This window comes from Lepidochelys olivacea, assembly GCF_965140295.1.
Source record: "Lepidochelys olivacea isolate rLepOli2 genome assembly, chromosome: 6".
NCBI classification, from domain to species: Eukaryota; Metazoa; Chordata; order Testudines; family Cheloniidae; genus Lepidochelys; species Lepidochelys olivacea.
Genome location: NC_140416.1, coordinates 121,562,155 through 121,578,113, shown reverse-complemented (window position 1 = coordinate 121,578,113; position 15,959 = coordinate 121,562,155). Strand labels below are relative to the sequence as shown.

The 15,959-nt window shown below is 42.0% G+C and overlaps 1 protein-coding gene across 2 annotated transcripts in view; it reads right to left on the bottom strand.

Annotated features, from left to right (window-relative positions):
* The window catches only part of DDHD1 (DDHD domain containing 1), a 121,954-nt gene that overhangs the window by 85,426 nt on the left and 20,569 nt on the right, over positions 1-15,959 (bottom strand). For both annotated transcript variants that reach the window (XM_084631389.1, XM_084631390.1), the window contains exon 2: positions 11,574-11,747. In XM_084631389.1, the coding sequence (XP_084487515.1) occupies positions 11,574-11,747 (174 nt within the window). The remainder of the gene's footprint in view (positions 1-11,573; positions 11,748-15,959) is intronic.

Here is a 15,959-nt window from a genome sequence, read left to right as displayed (position 1 = left end):
CTGTGTAAAAATGGCGGCATCTTACTAAGTAAAACTGTTCTGTGTGTATTCATTCAGTCATATCTTCTTTCTTTAGTGACTAAGGGCCTGCCTACATGGTATCTCAGTCCACACTAGCTCAGGCGTAAATTCTAGTGCACACTAACTAGTCTGTCTGGACCCTGCTTGCGCACACTAAAAGTTCCCTATTGCATGTTAACATAGTATTGCTTGAAACAGGACAATATTAATTTGCACTAAGGAACTTTTGGTGAGTGCCAGAGGGCTCCACATGGGCCAGTAAATGTGCTAGATGCTGGTGTGCACTAGAATTGACACCCCAGTTAGTGGGGACAAGCCTTAAGGAAGCTTTCCCTTTTATTACAAAATTCTTTTAGCTCCAGAAAGCCAATATGGCGAAGAATATGTGATTAAATTCTGAGAGAATGAAATGGATTCTCTATTCTGGTTCCTGTATCAACAAAATCACTAAGTTCCAATTGCAGGGACAGGTAAAACTTCCACAACCCTACTGAAAACAATGGGCTGGATTCCTCCTTTCACGTAGATCAGTATAAACTGGGAGGAGGTCCACTATGTGAAGAGAGTTACAGAGGTATAAAGACAGGTTTCAGAGTAACAGCCGTGTTAGTCTGTATTCGCAAAAAGAAAAGGAGTACTTGTGGCACCTTAGAGACTAATGCTCAAATAAATTGGTTAGTCTCTAAGGTGCCACAAGTACTCCTTTTCTTTTTGAGAGGTATAAAGCTGATGTATGAGAGCAGAGAATCAAACTCATAAGGGCTGCACTTGTGTAACTGAGGAGAGAATTTAGTCTGCAGTTTGTCGCTGCCTGGTGATTATACACTAGGCAGGAAATACCTGGGTTTTTCTTTCCCAGGTTGAATTTGCCAAGCTGGCAATTAAACAAAAAATCCTCCTTTAAAAAAAAAAAAATTAGGGATGTCAAGCAATTAAAAAAGTTAATCGTGATTAACTGCACAATTAAAAAAGTTAATCGTGATTAATCACACTGTTAAACAACAACAGAATACCATTATTTAAATATTTTTGGATGTTCTCTACATTTTCAAATATAATTTATTTCAGTTACAACAAAGTGTAGATACAGTGCTCAGTTTATATTTTTTATTACAAATATTTGCACTATAAAAAACAAAAGAAATGGTATTTTTCAATTCTCCCATTGCAAGTACTGTAGTGCAATCTCTATCATGAAAGTTGAATTTACAAATGTAGAATTATGTAAAAAAAACCTGCATTCAAAAATAAAACAATGTAAAACTTTAGAGCCTGCAACTCCACTCAGTCTTACTTCTTGTTCAGCCAAGTTTGTTTACATTTGCAGGAGATAATGCTGTCTGCTTCTTGTTTACAGGTTTCAGAGTAACAGCCATGTTAGTCTGTATTCGCAAAAAGAAAAGGAGTACTTGTGGCACCTTAGAGACTAACCAATTTATTTGAGCTGTAGCTCACGAAAGCTTATGCTCAAATAAATTGGTTAGTCTCTAAGGTGCCACAAGTATTCCTTTTCTTTTTGTGAATACAGACTAACACGGCTGTTACTCTGAAACCTGTCATTATGCAAGGCACTGCATTTAGCAGTATGGAGTGGAAATCTATCAACTGCATCCGATGAAGTGAGCTGTAGCTCACGAAAGCTTATGCTCAAATAAATTGGTTAGTCTCTAAGGTGCCACAAGTACTCCTTTTCTTTCTTGTTTACAGTGTCACTTGAAAGTTAGAATAGGTGTTCTCATGGCACTGTTGTAGCTGGCATCACAAGATATTTACGTGCCAAATGCCCTAAAGAGTCACATGTTCCTTCATGCTTCAACCACCATTCCAGAGGACATGTCTGTGCTGATTAAGGGTTCTGCTCAATAACGATCCAAAGCAGTGCGGACCGATGCATGCTCATTTTCATCATCTGAGTCAGATGCCACCAGGAGAAGGCTGATTTTTTTTTTGGTGGTTCGGGTTCTGTAGTTTCTGCATTGGACCATTGCTCTTTTAAGACTTCTGAAAGCATGCTCCACACCAAGTCCCTCTCAGATTTTGGAAGGCACTTCAGATTCTTAAACTTTGGATTGAGTGCTGTAACTATCTTTAGAAATCTCACATTGATACCCTTCTTTGCATTTTGTCAAATCTGCAGTGAAAGTGTTCTTAAAAGAAATAACATGTGCTGGGTCATTATCCAAGCCTGCTATAACATGAAATATATGGCAGAATGCAGACAAAACAGAGCAGGGGACATTAAATTCTTTGGGGGAGAATTGTGTCACAAATTTAATTAATGCATTTTTTTTAAACGAGAGTCATCAGCACAGAAGCATGTCCTCTGGAAAGGTGACCAAAGCAAGAAGGGGCATATAAATGTTTAGCATATCTGGCACATAAATATCTTGCAATGCTGGCTACAAAAGTGCCATGTGAACGTCTGTTCTCACTTTCACGGGACATTGTAAATAATTAAGCAGGCAGCATTATGTCCTGTAAACGTAAAGAAACTTGTTTGTCTTCACGATTGGTTGAAGAAGTAGGACTGAGTGGACTTGTAGGCTCTCAAGTTTACCTTGTTTTGTTTTTGAGTGCAGTTATGTAACAAAAAACACAACAAAAAAAATCTACATTGTAAGTTGTACTTTCACAATAAAGAGATTGCGCGACAGTACAGGAACTCCTCACTTAAAGTTGTCCCGGTTAACGTTGTTTTGTTGCTGATCAATTAGGGAACATGCTCATTTAAAGTTGCACAATGCTCCCTTATAACATTGTTTGGCAGCCGCCTGCTTTGTCCACTGCTTGCAGGGAGAGCAGCTGGTGGAGCTGGTCGGGGCTTGGAACCAGGGTGGACCAGCAGCCCCCCATCCGCTCCCCGTGCGGCAGCCGCCCAGCAGGCTATCAATTGCTGGCAGTTCAGCTGTCCCTCCCCCACTGCCGTGTGCTGCTCCTGCCCTCTGCCTTGGAGCTGCTCCCGAGAGCCTCCGGCTTGCTTAGAGTGATTTTCTGCAGCTTTGATCCAATAGAAAGGTACTAAATTTGTACACACTGCTTATTTTCAAGTTCAACTTCCAGCGTTACTCCCTTCTAATTAAATGTGAATACACATGAAAAACCATCCATCCAAAGATCACAGACAGTGTCACAAATGCAGTTAATATTAAACGGTTAAGTGAAATGCTTTAGAACAGTGGTGTTCAACCTTGTGGCCCAGGAGGGTGAAGAATTTTTTTATTTAATTAGAAACTGAAAATGTGTTCTCTGAACCATGCCCTGCATTTTGAAATATGTTTGAATTACCTCTATCTCTACAGGGAGCAAGCTAGGAGGGCCACCCTATCAACTGCCTCCCTTCACTTTACCTGCTGCCCCAAGAGTAGCTCTAGTATGAGCCAGGAACACACGAGGCAGCTGCAATCCCTTCCCTGTTTGCCACACCCCCACAGGTCAGCTCCTCAAATGCAGGGGAGGAAAAAGAAAGTAGCTTTAACTTGTGCCAACTGGCTATTGTTTCCAAGGGACCATCTGCCAGCTGAACCCAGCTGGAGCACGCCATTGTACAGCCACTCTTCTCATTCCTCCTCTCCAACCAATACGCCCCATGTCAACCCTTGATATGCTCTGTACACCAGGAAAAGGACCTAGGGGTGACAGTGGATGAGAAGCTGGATATGAGTCAGCAGTCTGCCCTTGTTGCCAAGAAGGCCAATGGCATTTTGGGATGTATAAGTAGGGGCATAGCGAGCAGATCGAGGGACGTGATCGTTCCCCTCTATTCGACATTGGTGAGGCCTCATCTGGAGTACTGTGTCCGGTTTGGGCCCCGCACTACAAGAAGGATGTGGATAAATTGGAGAGAGTCCAGCGAAGGGCAACAAAAATGATTAGGGGTCTGGAACACATGACTTATGAGGAGAGGCTGAGGGAACTGGGATCATTTAGTCTGCAGAAGAGAAGAATGAGAGGGGATTTGATAGCTGCTTTCAACTACCTGAGAGGTGGTTCCAGAGAGGATGGTTCTAGACTATTCTCAGTGGTAGAAGAGGACAGGACAAGGAGTAATGGTCTCAAGTTGCAGTGGGGGAGGTTTACGTTGGATATTAGGAAAAACTTCTTCACTAGGAGGGTGGTGAAACACTGGAATGCATTACCTAGGGAGGTGGTAGAATCTCCTTCCTTAGAAGTTTTTAAGGTCAGGCTTGACAAAGCCCTGGCTGGGATGATTTAATTGGGGATTGGTCCTGCTTTGAGCAGGGGGTTGGACTAGATGACCTCCTGAGGTCCCTTCCAACCCTGATATTCTATGATTCTAATTGCAGGCTACCAACTCTATGCCTCGTAGGGATTCCCCCATGCCAGGGGAATCCCTACAAAGGGAATTGTGAATGGTTTTATCTACCTTTGTGCCACCTGAAGCCAAAGAACAGAACAAAGAATCTGTGCCAAATACTGACTGTGACCCCTTGACTTGAAATGTATTCAGCCCTCAGGTCAGACACCACTGCTCTTAAAAAAACCCCAAAAACATGTTTTTTCTGTTTAAGATCTTATCTTAGCAACACATTTAGCTTTAAGACAATAGATTTACTTTTAAAACCTGCCAGGACCTGAGTTCAGGTTTCTGTTTCTCCTACAACAGCTGCAGACATTCCACGTAGACCACTAAAGAATATAGCTCTCTGCACTTGTTTTAGGTAAACTACTGGATAAAAAAACCTAAACTTTAACTCTAGCTCTGGCTAGTATGTAAAGGAAAAAGTGATTTCTGAATTCTTTGTGTAAAAGTGTATTTTAAGTCCACCCTGCGATTTAAGTTGATGATTTAAGATCTTGTAAAGTGTTTTGTACTCACTTCAAAAGCATTTTTTCAGTTGAAGTACTGCTACATAGAATAGCAAATGTGAAATTCTGACACTACTTTAAATTTTTTCATTTCAGCCTTCAAGAATTTCGGTAAGTCTATAAATAAAGCTACTGGGTACATGCAGTACAAGAAAAGCCAGTGTGGGACCTTTAAGAAAGCCAATATTTCTAGAAAACTAATCTGAGATATAAACACAAATTCTAGCCATGATTAAAGAGACACTGAAGGTTTTATTTTAAAAAAAAACTAAAAAAAAGTGATGGATCACAAATGCTTGGAAGCTTGAAACTGAGAACTACATCCTTAATCAATAGTGATTTCACCTTCCATCCTATGTTCAGACTAATTTATAATTGCTGGGTTCATGAATGCTGGGTCAGAGACAATCAATTTTTAGAACAAGAATGAACAAATCTGATATGGAAAAAAACTACAGAGTTGGATGAACTATACAAAAAAAGTATTTAAAAAGTTAATTTTGGGGCCTTAATGTGACACCTAACATTGGTATTTAAAGAGACAAACATCAAGCAAGCAATTGCCATATTTCTGGTCGGTGTTTACCATAACAGAACTAACGCACAGTGTTTGAGGTTTTCAGCAGTCATCAGGGGTGTGACAGTCACGTTTAAGGAAGGCCACATGGCCAAATGTCAATCTCTACTCCAAATAAAGCAACTATGAAATAATGCATTTATTATAATTGTGTGTTAAAATTTGATAATTTGATATACAATTATTTAAGTACAGGCAGAATTTTTTTTTCCCCCTGAAACTGCTGATTTATTTTTGTGACTTGCATTACCCTAAACACTGCCTGTGGAAAAGTTCTCCACATTGAAGCAATCAGACAAATGCAGCCCAACATCCTATCCTCCTCTTCTTCAAGTGTGGCCCTGTCTATAGCTGAAATTATTGTTACTCTGCTTTACAACACCTGTGTCTCTGCACCCTTTCCTACAGAAAAAAACCTCTGGGACAGGTGTCTACTGGTTTTATTCAAGTCAGAACACACAAACTAGTAGATGAGGAAAAATCTGTCTGAAACTTGGCCTGCACCAGAACAGATTCTAGGGTGAAGAGACAAAGGTGACAGGAAAAGGCCATGATGTTACTAATGGAGAAAGTAAGAAAAGCAAACTCAAGGAGGAAGAAAAGAAGATGGAGAACTGCATCTTAGCCTCCTTCCCTGATTCATCTTAGAAGATAACCACTTTGACCTCTCCACTCAAAGGAGCCAGATGCAAAAAACGTCTTGAGTGTCCTGTCTAGTGAGGCTGAGCACAAATGACTCTTTTGTAGTTTCTTTATTTCAGATTTAATAATTTTATTAAGATAATGTTGAAGTAAAAAGAAAACGGTACAGAGTTTAAGCATAAAAGTTTCTGGTTATCAGGGAATAAGGTACAGATTATCAAGGGGTGCGAAATTCGGTTTAGGAATGGGTGGCGTAAGAAATGCATAATCTGCAATCTCCCTGATTGGGGGTAAAAGTTTAACGGGTTGTCAAGGTTCCTCCCCCACTCTGCACTCTAGGGTACAGATGTGGGGACCTGCATGAAAACCTCCTAAGCTTACTTTTACCAGCTTAGGTTAAAACTTCCCCAAGGTACAAATTAATTTTATCCTTTGCCCCTGGATTTCCACTGCCACCACCAAACTTTAACTGGGTTTACTGGGGAAACGTAGTTTGGACACGTCTTTACCCCCAAAATCCTCCCAACCCTTGCACCCCACTTCCTGGGGAAGGTTTGGTAAAAATCCTCACCAATTTGCATAGGTGACCACAGACCCAAACCCTTGGATCTGAGAACAAGGAAAAAGCATTCAGTTTTCTTACAAGAAGACTTTTAATAGAAATAGAAGTAAATAGAGGTAAAGGAATCACCTCTGTAAAATCAGGATGGTAGATATCTTACAGGGTGATTAGATTCAAAACACAGAGAATCCCTCTAGGCAAAACCTTAAGTTACAAAAAAGACACACGGACAGAAATAGTCATTCTATTCAGCACAATTCCTTTCTCAGCCATTTAAAGAAATCATAATCTAACACATACCTAGCTAGATTACTTACTAAAAGTTCTAAGACTCCATTCATGTTCTATCCTCAGCAAAAGCAGCATACCGACAGACACACAGACCCTTTGTTTCTCTCCCTCCTCCCAGCTTTTGAAAGTATCTTGTCTCCTCATTGGTCATTTTGGTCAGGTGCCAGCGAGGTTACCTTTAGCTTCTTAATGCTTTACAGGTGAGAGGATTTTTCCTCTGGCCAGGAGGGATTTTAAAGGGGTTTACCCTTCCCTTTATATTTATGACATGGGTCAAAGTACAGACATTGAGATATGGGGGTATGTTGTCCATATAATGGCTATGTTCAGGTGTGGAGTATAATGAGTGGATACGATGATGAGGATGGATCTACCCTCCTTTGGTGCGATTTAATGTTCAGCGAGTTTATGGTTCCAGTTCATATGGTCCAATGGAAAAAGTCTCTCAGTCCCTTTCCCATAGTTGATGCACGATGTCGTACTGGCTCACACCTCCTGGTACTGTCGGTGGCCGGTGATGTGTTCGATGTAGATGTCCCTGGACCATCGGATGGTGTCCGGGACCATGAGGTGCCCCATGAGCCATGCGTAGCGTCAACCGATCCCACAGGTCGGTGTTGTCTCTCTCCACACAGAAAAACAAGGGACCAGATTCTGGCCCATGCAACAGCCCCTTTGCTCTGCTCTGTGGGGTCCTGAGAAGGCACAAAGCCAGCTCTACACCCCCCTTACCTGGCAATCCTATCTAGATAAAAACAACGTGCCAAGGACATGATCGTGGAGAGGGTGTGGCTGAAGCATAGTGGGACTCTAGATCAGTGGTTTTCAAACTTTTTTCTGGAGACCCAGTTGAAGAAAACTGTTGATGTCCACGACCCAATGGAGCTGGGGATGAGGGTTTGGGGTGTGGGAGGGGCTCAGGGCTGGGATAGAGGGTTGGAATACGGGGGTGAGGGCTATGGGGTGGGGCCAGGGATGCGGGGTTTGGGCTGCAGGAGGAGGCTCTGGGTTTGGGGCTGGGAGGGGGGGAGCCTCAGGGCTGGGGTAGGGGATTGGGGAGCGGGGTTGGGGCATGGGCTTGCCTCGGACGGCTCCCAGTCAGCGGCACTGCCGGGGTGCTAAGGCAGGTTTCCTGTCCTGGCACGGCAGACTGCGCTGTGCCCTGGAAACGGACAGCAGCAGGTCAGGCTCCTAGGCGTAGGCTCGCAAACCACTCAGCATGGCTCTCACCTGCAGGCACTGCCCTCCCCCCCACAGCTCCCACTGGCCAGGGCTTGGGGTGGGGGCAGCGCGTGGAGCTCTGTGGCCCCCTCGCCTATGAGCCGGACCTGCTGCTGCCCGCTTCCAGGGCGCAGCGCTGTGTCAGAACAAGTAGGGACTAAGCTGCCTTAGCTGGGCAGCACTGCCGACAGGACTTTTAATAGCCCAGTCGTTGGTGCTGACCAGAGCTGCCTGACCCAGTGCCTTACATTCCACAACCCACTACCGGGTCGTGACTTGCAGTTTGAAAACCACTGTTCTAGACAACCCCAGTCAATGTAACAGCCCCTCACAAGCTGGTTAAATTACAGTAGCCTCATGGTCACTAACATGTTCAGGACCAAATCAGCACCCAATAGTCATAGGGAAAAGGAGAATGCCAACACTTTGCCTCTGTACCCAGATGCAGCAAGTGGAGCTCTGACGCAGCATAGGACCCGCCTAAAACTTCTGATAGGAAGAGCCATAACAAGGAACTTCAGATAACATGAAGGCTTCTTGGATGCAGATACAGATCAATCTGGATATTGCAAACCTGAAGGTCTCGTTACTTTTCTGGACCTTCTTAAAGGACAAAAAGTGATCCTGTATTTCTACTGTTTTTACACAATACATAATTAATCTGTGGGACTCACTGCTACATGCCACCACTGAAGCCAAGATCTTAGTAGGATACTAAAAAGGATCAAACATATACATGGCTAACAAAACATCCAGCTGCATCACACAGACTAAACAAATTTCACATCTCAAAAGAATAAGACCTATGCTAAACTGACCTATGAAGAAAGGTTGAAAAAAAAATGAGCTTGTTTAATCTGGAGAAGAGAAGATCGAAGGGGTACATGAGAATGGTCTTCAAGTACGTAAAAGATTGTTATCAAGAGGAGGGTGATAAATTGTTCTCCTTATCCACTAAGGACAGGACAAGAACTAACAAGCTTAAATTGCAGCAAGCAAGATTTAGGTTAGACATTAGGAAAAGCTTCCTAACTGCAAGGGTAGTTAAGCACTGGAACAAATACCCAGCAAGATTATGGAATATCTGTCATTGGAGGTTTTTAAGAGCAGGTTAGACAAATACCTAGCAGGGACAGTCTACACAATACTTAGTCCTGCCTCGATACAAGGGGCTGGACTAGATGACCTACTGAGGTCCCTTCCAGTCTGACATTTCTTGGATTCTAATTTATGAGGCTTAAGAAAGAAGGAAATCCCACCATGAGCTGGTTATTCCATTAGGGGGTTTCCTGCACCTCCCTCTAAAGCATCCAGTACTCACCACTGCAAGAGACAGGACACCTGACTAATGGAATACACCCTAATCTAGCAAAGCAATTCTTACTTGCCCAAGACCTACCACTGATATCTCTTAAAGGTCCTGAATAATTCATGATTATTTTCCTTGATGAGGGATTGGAATCCAGGATCAGAACTAAGGAAAGGGATAATTTGACTCAGGCTTCCTCCTCCTACAGAGTGGGACATTCCCCTGAAGGGAAAACACAGAACTAAGAAAGACACTGATATGAGAGTAGCACTTGGGCTATGGCTCTTAAAGTATTATGCCCTTCACAACAAGTGCATATGGAGCCCACCGCGATGACTTTCTGCAGCGCAGTAAATACGAATACATTTTCTCTCCTTGGCACTTACTTTTTTGGGGTTTGCATCTACTGGGATTATTCCTGTCTAAAGAGAGGAAGCAGCATCACTTGGCATACACTTAAGCAGTGTGATTCTACTGCAAGTGCTGCACTGTGGGATTGCAGAAAAACGGAGTGAGAAACATCTGATAAGCTACTGGTTTATTTTCTACAGAGGATCAGCTGGGTAATGGCAACGGAAGAGACGATGAAATGGTAGAGAGGATGTGCCTCGATCACTAGGCTAAAGGATACCACAGGCTGTCCCAGGGTTTTCAAGCCAAATTAGGGAGAAAAAGTTGCCCCAAAAATGAAAGCAGTTAAAAGGAACTAAACTTCCTGTCTATAGGGAGGGAGGGAGATTTCTGCCATGAAATTCTTCAGCTTGCAGCCACCGTCTGCATATGGCTGGGGCCAGCTCCAATAATATAATCTGGATTACTGATCTCTGATATATTAACAATGTGCTTTTTTTTATAATATAGGTTAGTTTTTAAATATAGATTAATATTCCATAGTATATTTTGTGAAAGTAATTAAGTCTCACTATTCTGCTATTAAATCTTTGCTGAGAATTTAGGACTTCTGTTGCTGTTTTGTATTAGCATCAGCAAATTTCTACAGTGCTCTCAAACAGTACAGCTATGAGTGATAATTAGAGGCCTAGTCTACCATCAATTAGTATTAATGAGAGCTACATATGAGCCTGGAGAGGGTAAAAGACTGCTTACTGTAGCACACTATTATATCAATTGTAGCAGACGTATACAATACATTTAATGAATTTATACACATAATACACCACTTTCCCAATTAACTACTCAGGGGAACACTTCCAAGCACAGGGCCACTTTCTGTAATTGCTGTCCAAAGTATTTTTAAATGTATATTTTTTAAAAAAAAGTTTAACAGTAAAGTTGTCTTAATAAAAAAAAATAAAACCTAAAGCCCTATTTAATTAATTTATATTTTGAAACCCCTGTAAATGCAGTCCTTGGTTTAATGGGAACTTGACAAATAGTGGCAAGTAAGGACAAAAACTAGGAAGTTAAGAATACTGAACTTTTGTTGTGCTGTACTTACCCAGAGCCACTGATTCTACTGCCTGTGGTAATTAGTTCAACAACAGTAATTTCAGCGGTGTGATCTTAAAAATGTGAAATGAGTTTGATTCACAACCTTGAGAAACATCAGCTCAGTGTTCTCAGCCTGGTCATTAAAATACACGGATTTCCATCAACACACAGAATTTAATGCAACTGCAAACTACTCTGATAGTCCTGGATTGAGCCAGAATGAAAAATGAAATATCCGATCTGTGAAAATGATGGTCCCTTCATGGCAGAATTTAGGTAACTGGCTGGACTTTTAGAGCCAGTTTAGACTGAGGTCATCAGCACTTTTCCTGGCCCATGAACAGAAAACTTTAGTTTCAATAAGACTTTCAGATACAATAAAAAGCCACAACATGAAATGAGGCAAAATGCTGATATGACAAGAAATTCACCCATGAGTTTAGTTTTACATAGAACGCTGTGAATGGTACCATTTTTGTGATTCAGAAATAAATCCTAGAACCATCAAGCTACATTGAAAAATGGGAAAAGCAACCAGAGCAAATAATCGCTAGTCACCATGCAAGATTACCGAATACACGAAACATTCATATTAATAGAAATCTGTTTCATAACCACAGTAATACAAATAAATAATAATGATATGAACAACAGTACAGGCAATATCTTACCTTCTTTCCCATCTACAGGTTTTGATACTTCCATATCAAAGTTCTCTTGCATTTGTTGGCCTCTGAAACAATTGAGATGTTCTTGTTCTATTAGATTACTTTCTTCTTCTTCTAATGGCTGCCATGTACCATCAATAAACCACTGCCCACGCATTACAGGGATTTTATCCGTTTCTAAAAAGCAAACAGGAGGGATTTAGTATTTAATATACCAGAAATTAGCACTAAATAAGTAAAAGAATTTTAATTTTGTTACGTTTTGATGACAACCTAACTTCGCTGTTGGAATCCTTAATGTGGTAACTGCTGTTGACTTATTACTAAAAAGTAACTTTTCCTTTGTGCCCAATTCAATATTTTTAAAATGGTCCAATTTACATATGGGCAAGAAGCTGATTTTTAGGGATTTCTTCAGTATGGAAGCCAGAGATTCTATTAAAACATAAAACTGCACTCTCACTAAGGGCCAAATTTTTAGTCTCACTCCAACCTCTAAATCTTCATGAAACTATCTGTATTTACAAAATGAATAGCTGGGCATTCAACTTCCCAGTTTGCATGCAAAACATCAGAGGCCTGTGCTGAAAGTTTGCACCAAAGCGTATCCTTATAGTCAGTAGTGGCTGTTGCCCAACATAAGTGGAGGATCTGCAGGTAGCAATCTGCAACCCCTTTCCATCTGCAAGCTAATACCTTCAAAGTGAAAAACGGGCACACTGTAGTCAGGACGTGTCACAATGAAGCGTTTCAGTGGAGGATAAGGGAGTTGGTGGAGAAGTGGGAAGCAAAAAGTGCATCCTCTCCCCCTCTCAAAAATGAAGGACTGGGACACTTTTACATAAAGAGCCCAGTGGAAGAACACAGTTTTTATCCTTTTGTGACCATTTTGCTGTTCTTTCCTAGTCCCAAATCATTCACCTCAAATCACTCCTACCCCTTCATCACTCCTACACTCTCTCTGACACCTACATCTCCCGGCTCAGAACTTCCTCCTCCTACCTCACACCCATCAACATCATGCTCCAACACTACGTTGGAGAACGCATCTTCTTCCCCCAACACACAGGAACAAAACCAGGAACAAAAGCTGAAAAGAGCATAGTCTGCTTCTGCATGGCTGAACTGATGTAGTGCCACAAAAGCCTATAATCCTGATCTGTGCCTCCTCCTTTGGTGCTTTCCGTCTAATGTACTGCTGAGCCAGAAGTCCTTGGTGGAAGTCAGTTGTTCTGCAGTCTTTGGGTTCGAGCAGACCAAGACTCACCAGAAGTCCCTCAGAGGAACCAGGTGAGCCAGTTTCCTTACAAAGGTAGGCTCCAAAGAGGGGAGCTAGGAAAACAACTGGGGCATGCATAGCGTGTGTATTTACAGCTAAACAAATTCAGACATGTTCTATATGTATGGGAGCTAAGAACTCTCGACAATGACAAGGAGAAGTTCTTCAGAAAGAGACTAACAAAGAACTTGGTTTCATGACTGAAAAGAGCCAGGCCACCCTGGAAAGAGAGATTTTTTGGGAGAATGGAGAAAGCAGCTCTCCTCTGAAAAGAAACAAATGGAGGCAGACAAGGACTGTAAGGTTATCACCACTAAGTTTTCCTCTTTGTCATTAGGAATTCTAACCAACTGTAGTAAGGTTCTCTGCAGAACTTGCCTACATGAGAATAAGGCAGATGTTGTTCTGTATTTTAGTCCTTGTTTTTACCAGTATTTTCTCCTTTTTGTTTACAAGACACCCCTGAGGGTTTTTTTTTTTTTGAGCTTTCCATCTAACAATACACATACTGCATAGAGGTATAATCCTCACAGATTCATGGGAGAACCAAGAGGGCTAAATCTCTCAAGCATTCTAATACAATCGCTATATAGCGCATATGGTTTGCATTACATTGGAAAAACTATTTGAAAAGAGGTTCACAAGAGCAAGAAGCTGCTTCCAGAGATTCCTGAATGGCAACCACCTTCCTGTCTCCCTGTAGCAGGAAGCTGTGACATAACGGGAGGGGAAAAGAAAGGAAGAAATGCAGCTACAGCCACTTTGGGAGCAGAGCTTCCACTGGTTCTGGAGCAACTAGGTATAGCTGGGGGTGGACGGGTGGTGATCCTGAGGTGTTGAGGCAATCAGGGTACTGGGGTGGCCTGCAGGGTCAGGAGTGTGCGGTGGATAGCTTGGCACAGCTGGGAGGTGGGGAGAGCAGAAGGCCTGCAGCAGCTGGAGGATTAGTGATGGGAGCTTGTTGCAGGTGGCCTGGGAGGAGCCTAGGGCTACAATTAGCCTCCTTCGCTTGGTGCTGCCAGCTGCTGAAGAAGCAACAAGAGAGATCTCCTAAGCTGCCTGCAAAGTATGCATCACAGAGTCCACTAGTGGCTAGGGGAACTGCAGGCAGCCCCTGTAAGGCAGCAACAACACTTTAAGTCCCAATTCCTCACCACAGACAGCTTCCCAAAACTCAGGCTCCAAACAATGCAGGCCGCTCTCACCCCCAAGTTCCCCTAGATGCTAGATATTTTCCCCCAGTCCCAGCACATCCTAGTTAAACCCGTTCCAGGGCTCCCCAAAGACTCCCCAACTTCTGATGTTCCCAAACTCTGCTTCCCTTCTCACCAGAGCTCAACTCTCTCTGCTGCCCACTCTGCCTCCCTGTGTCACCAGTTACGTATAGAGCACAGCTTGTGAGCCAAGGCAGGCATATCATTCAGAAAACAAAAGCAGCAGACAACTCAAAAAGATTTCATCAAACTTATGGTTGCATAGCTCAGAACAGTTATTCTGTATAAGGATCAACAGTTGTCTATATCCAAGATAGAGAAAGCGAGAGAGGGGGAGGAGTGAGTGAGCGAGCAAGCGTGTGTGTGTGTGAAAGAGAGAGGTTTGGGATTTGTGAGGAATCTGGTTAACTACAGGAATATAAAAATGTGAGGAAAACAGCAAAATTTCAAAAAGGGTCTACTTCTAAATGTCTGCTCTGCAAAAGATAGTAAATATTTCATTTGACACAGAAATTCAGTTGTTCTATAAAAAGTTATTGTGCCAACTCTGGAGTCTAAATTCAGTCATTAAAGTGTGAAATAAAGACATTTTTGGTCCTGTTTAAATACAAACTTTAACTATGGAGTCACCAACCACCACCTCCATAATACAAGACTAGGGTGGGGAGCAAAAAGTGAATTTCAGCTAGTGGTGTCTCATGAAGCACTTATTCATTTTAAACTGTGCTGTATTACCCTATATTTTACACCTGTCAGATATGTGTTTCATGATGGAATTAATTTGTACACACCCAGTAAAGCTACTCTTTGCAACAAAGGAATGTGTGTGGTAAAACTGAATTCACATGATGGTGTGGGTGTTCATGAGGGAATACATTGTTAATGGAAGCCAAGATGCAACTATTCCATGCATAAATCTTTACAAGAAATTCTTCAGTTCTTCATTAAGTACTCTGATCAGATTACACTCCTTCCATAGCTTCTTTAAAGCTGTCATCAGAACAAGTGACTCCAAATTTTACATTACAGATTAAATGACGACAAACATCTGCTTTCAATTTTTAAGGACCCCAAACTTTTCAACTGTAATTTTCCTGCCCACAAATCTTCAAAACCTAAATTTTAAAATAAAAAGTTTAATTTTAACATTTTTAATTCACCCCCCACCCCGACAGAATTTCTCTCGGTGGTGCTTTGCTGCTGCAGACTGTAACATTCAACCGCAGTACCCAGGCTATTGACAGGGACAGTCTCCCCCTCACAGACAATCTTAGTCAAGAGGTGAGACTAGTTTTGAACAGCCAAAATTTGATTTTAAAAAGTTGTTAAGGTGGCATAATTTTGAAGGAATCCAACCTTATTTCAGGTTCCATGTATGGAAAGGGCATGAACACATGTGAGAGTGTGACATTAAGTACAGACCCAAAGATGCTTTTTTGGTAGAGTAGGATTGTTGACCATGATTAGAGTAATTGCATTCTGCCTCCCTAAAGTCCCAACCAAGTTTCAAATGGAAGCAGTATTCTTCCTTTCTTCCTCTAAACTGCCGTGCAAGACAGCTGTACCCAGACTACCCGAAGCTGTAATCTTTTCAGATTTCACAAGGTAAAACAAGGTCAGTACTTCAGTGAGAGACCTGGAAGGAAAATCGAGATGGTACAGGAAATCAGTCAGTAAGTGGCAGTTTTCCTTCCATGTATGTAATGACTTTATCCTACCACTGTCTTAGGGAACACTAACTTTCAGATGAGAAACAACCAACCTTGTGACCATTTAGGATCACTGAATATTCCATGGGACTTCTCACAAGAGTGGGAATGTTTGGTAAAGCTGATATGAACAGTTTTTCATTAACATTTGTGTTTAATTTTCTTCACCGATATTACAGTAATGGGT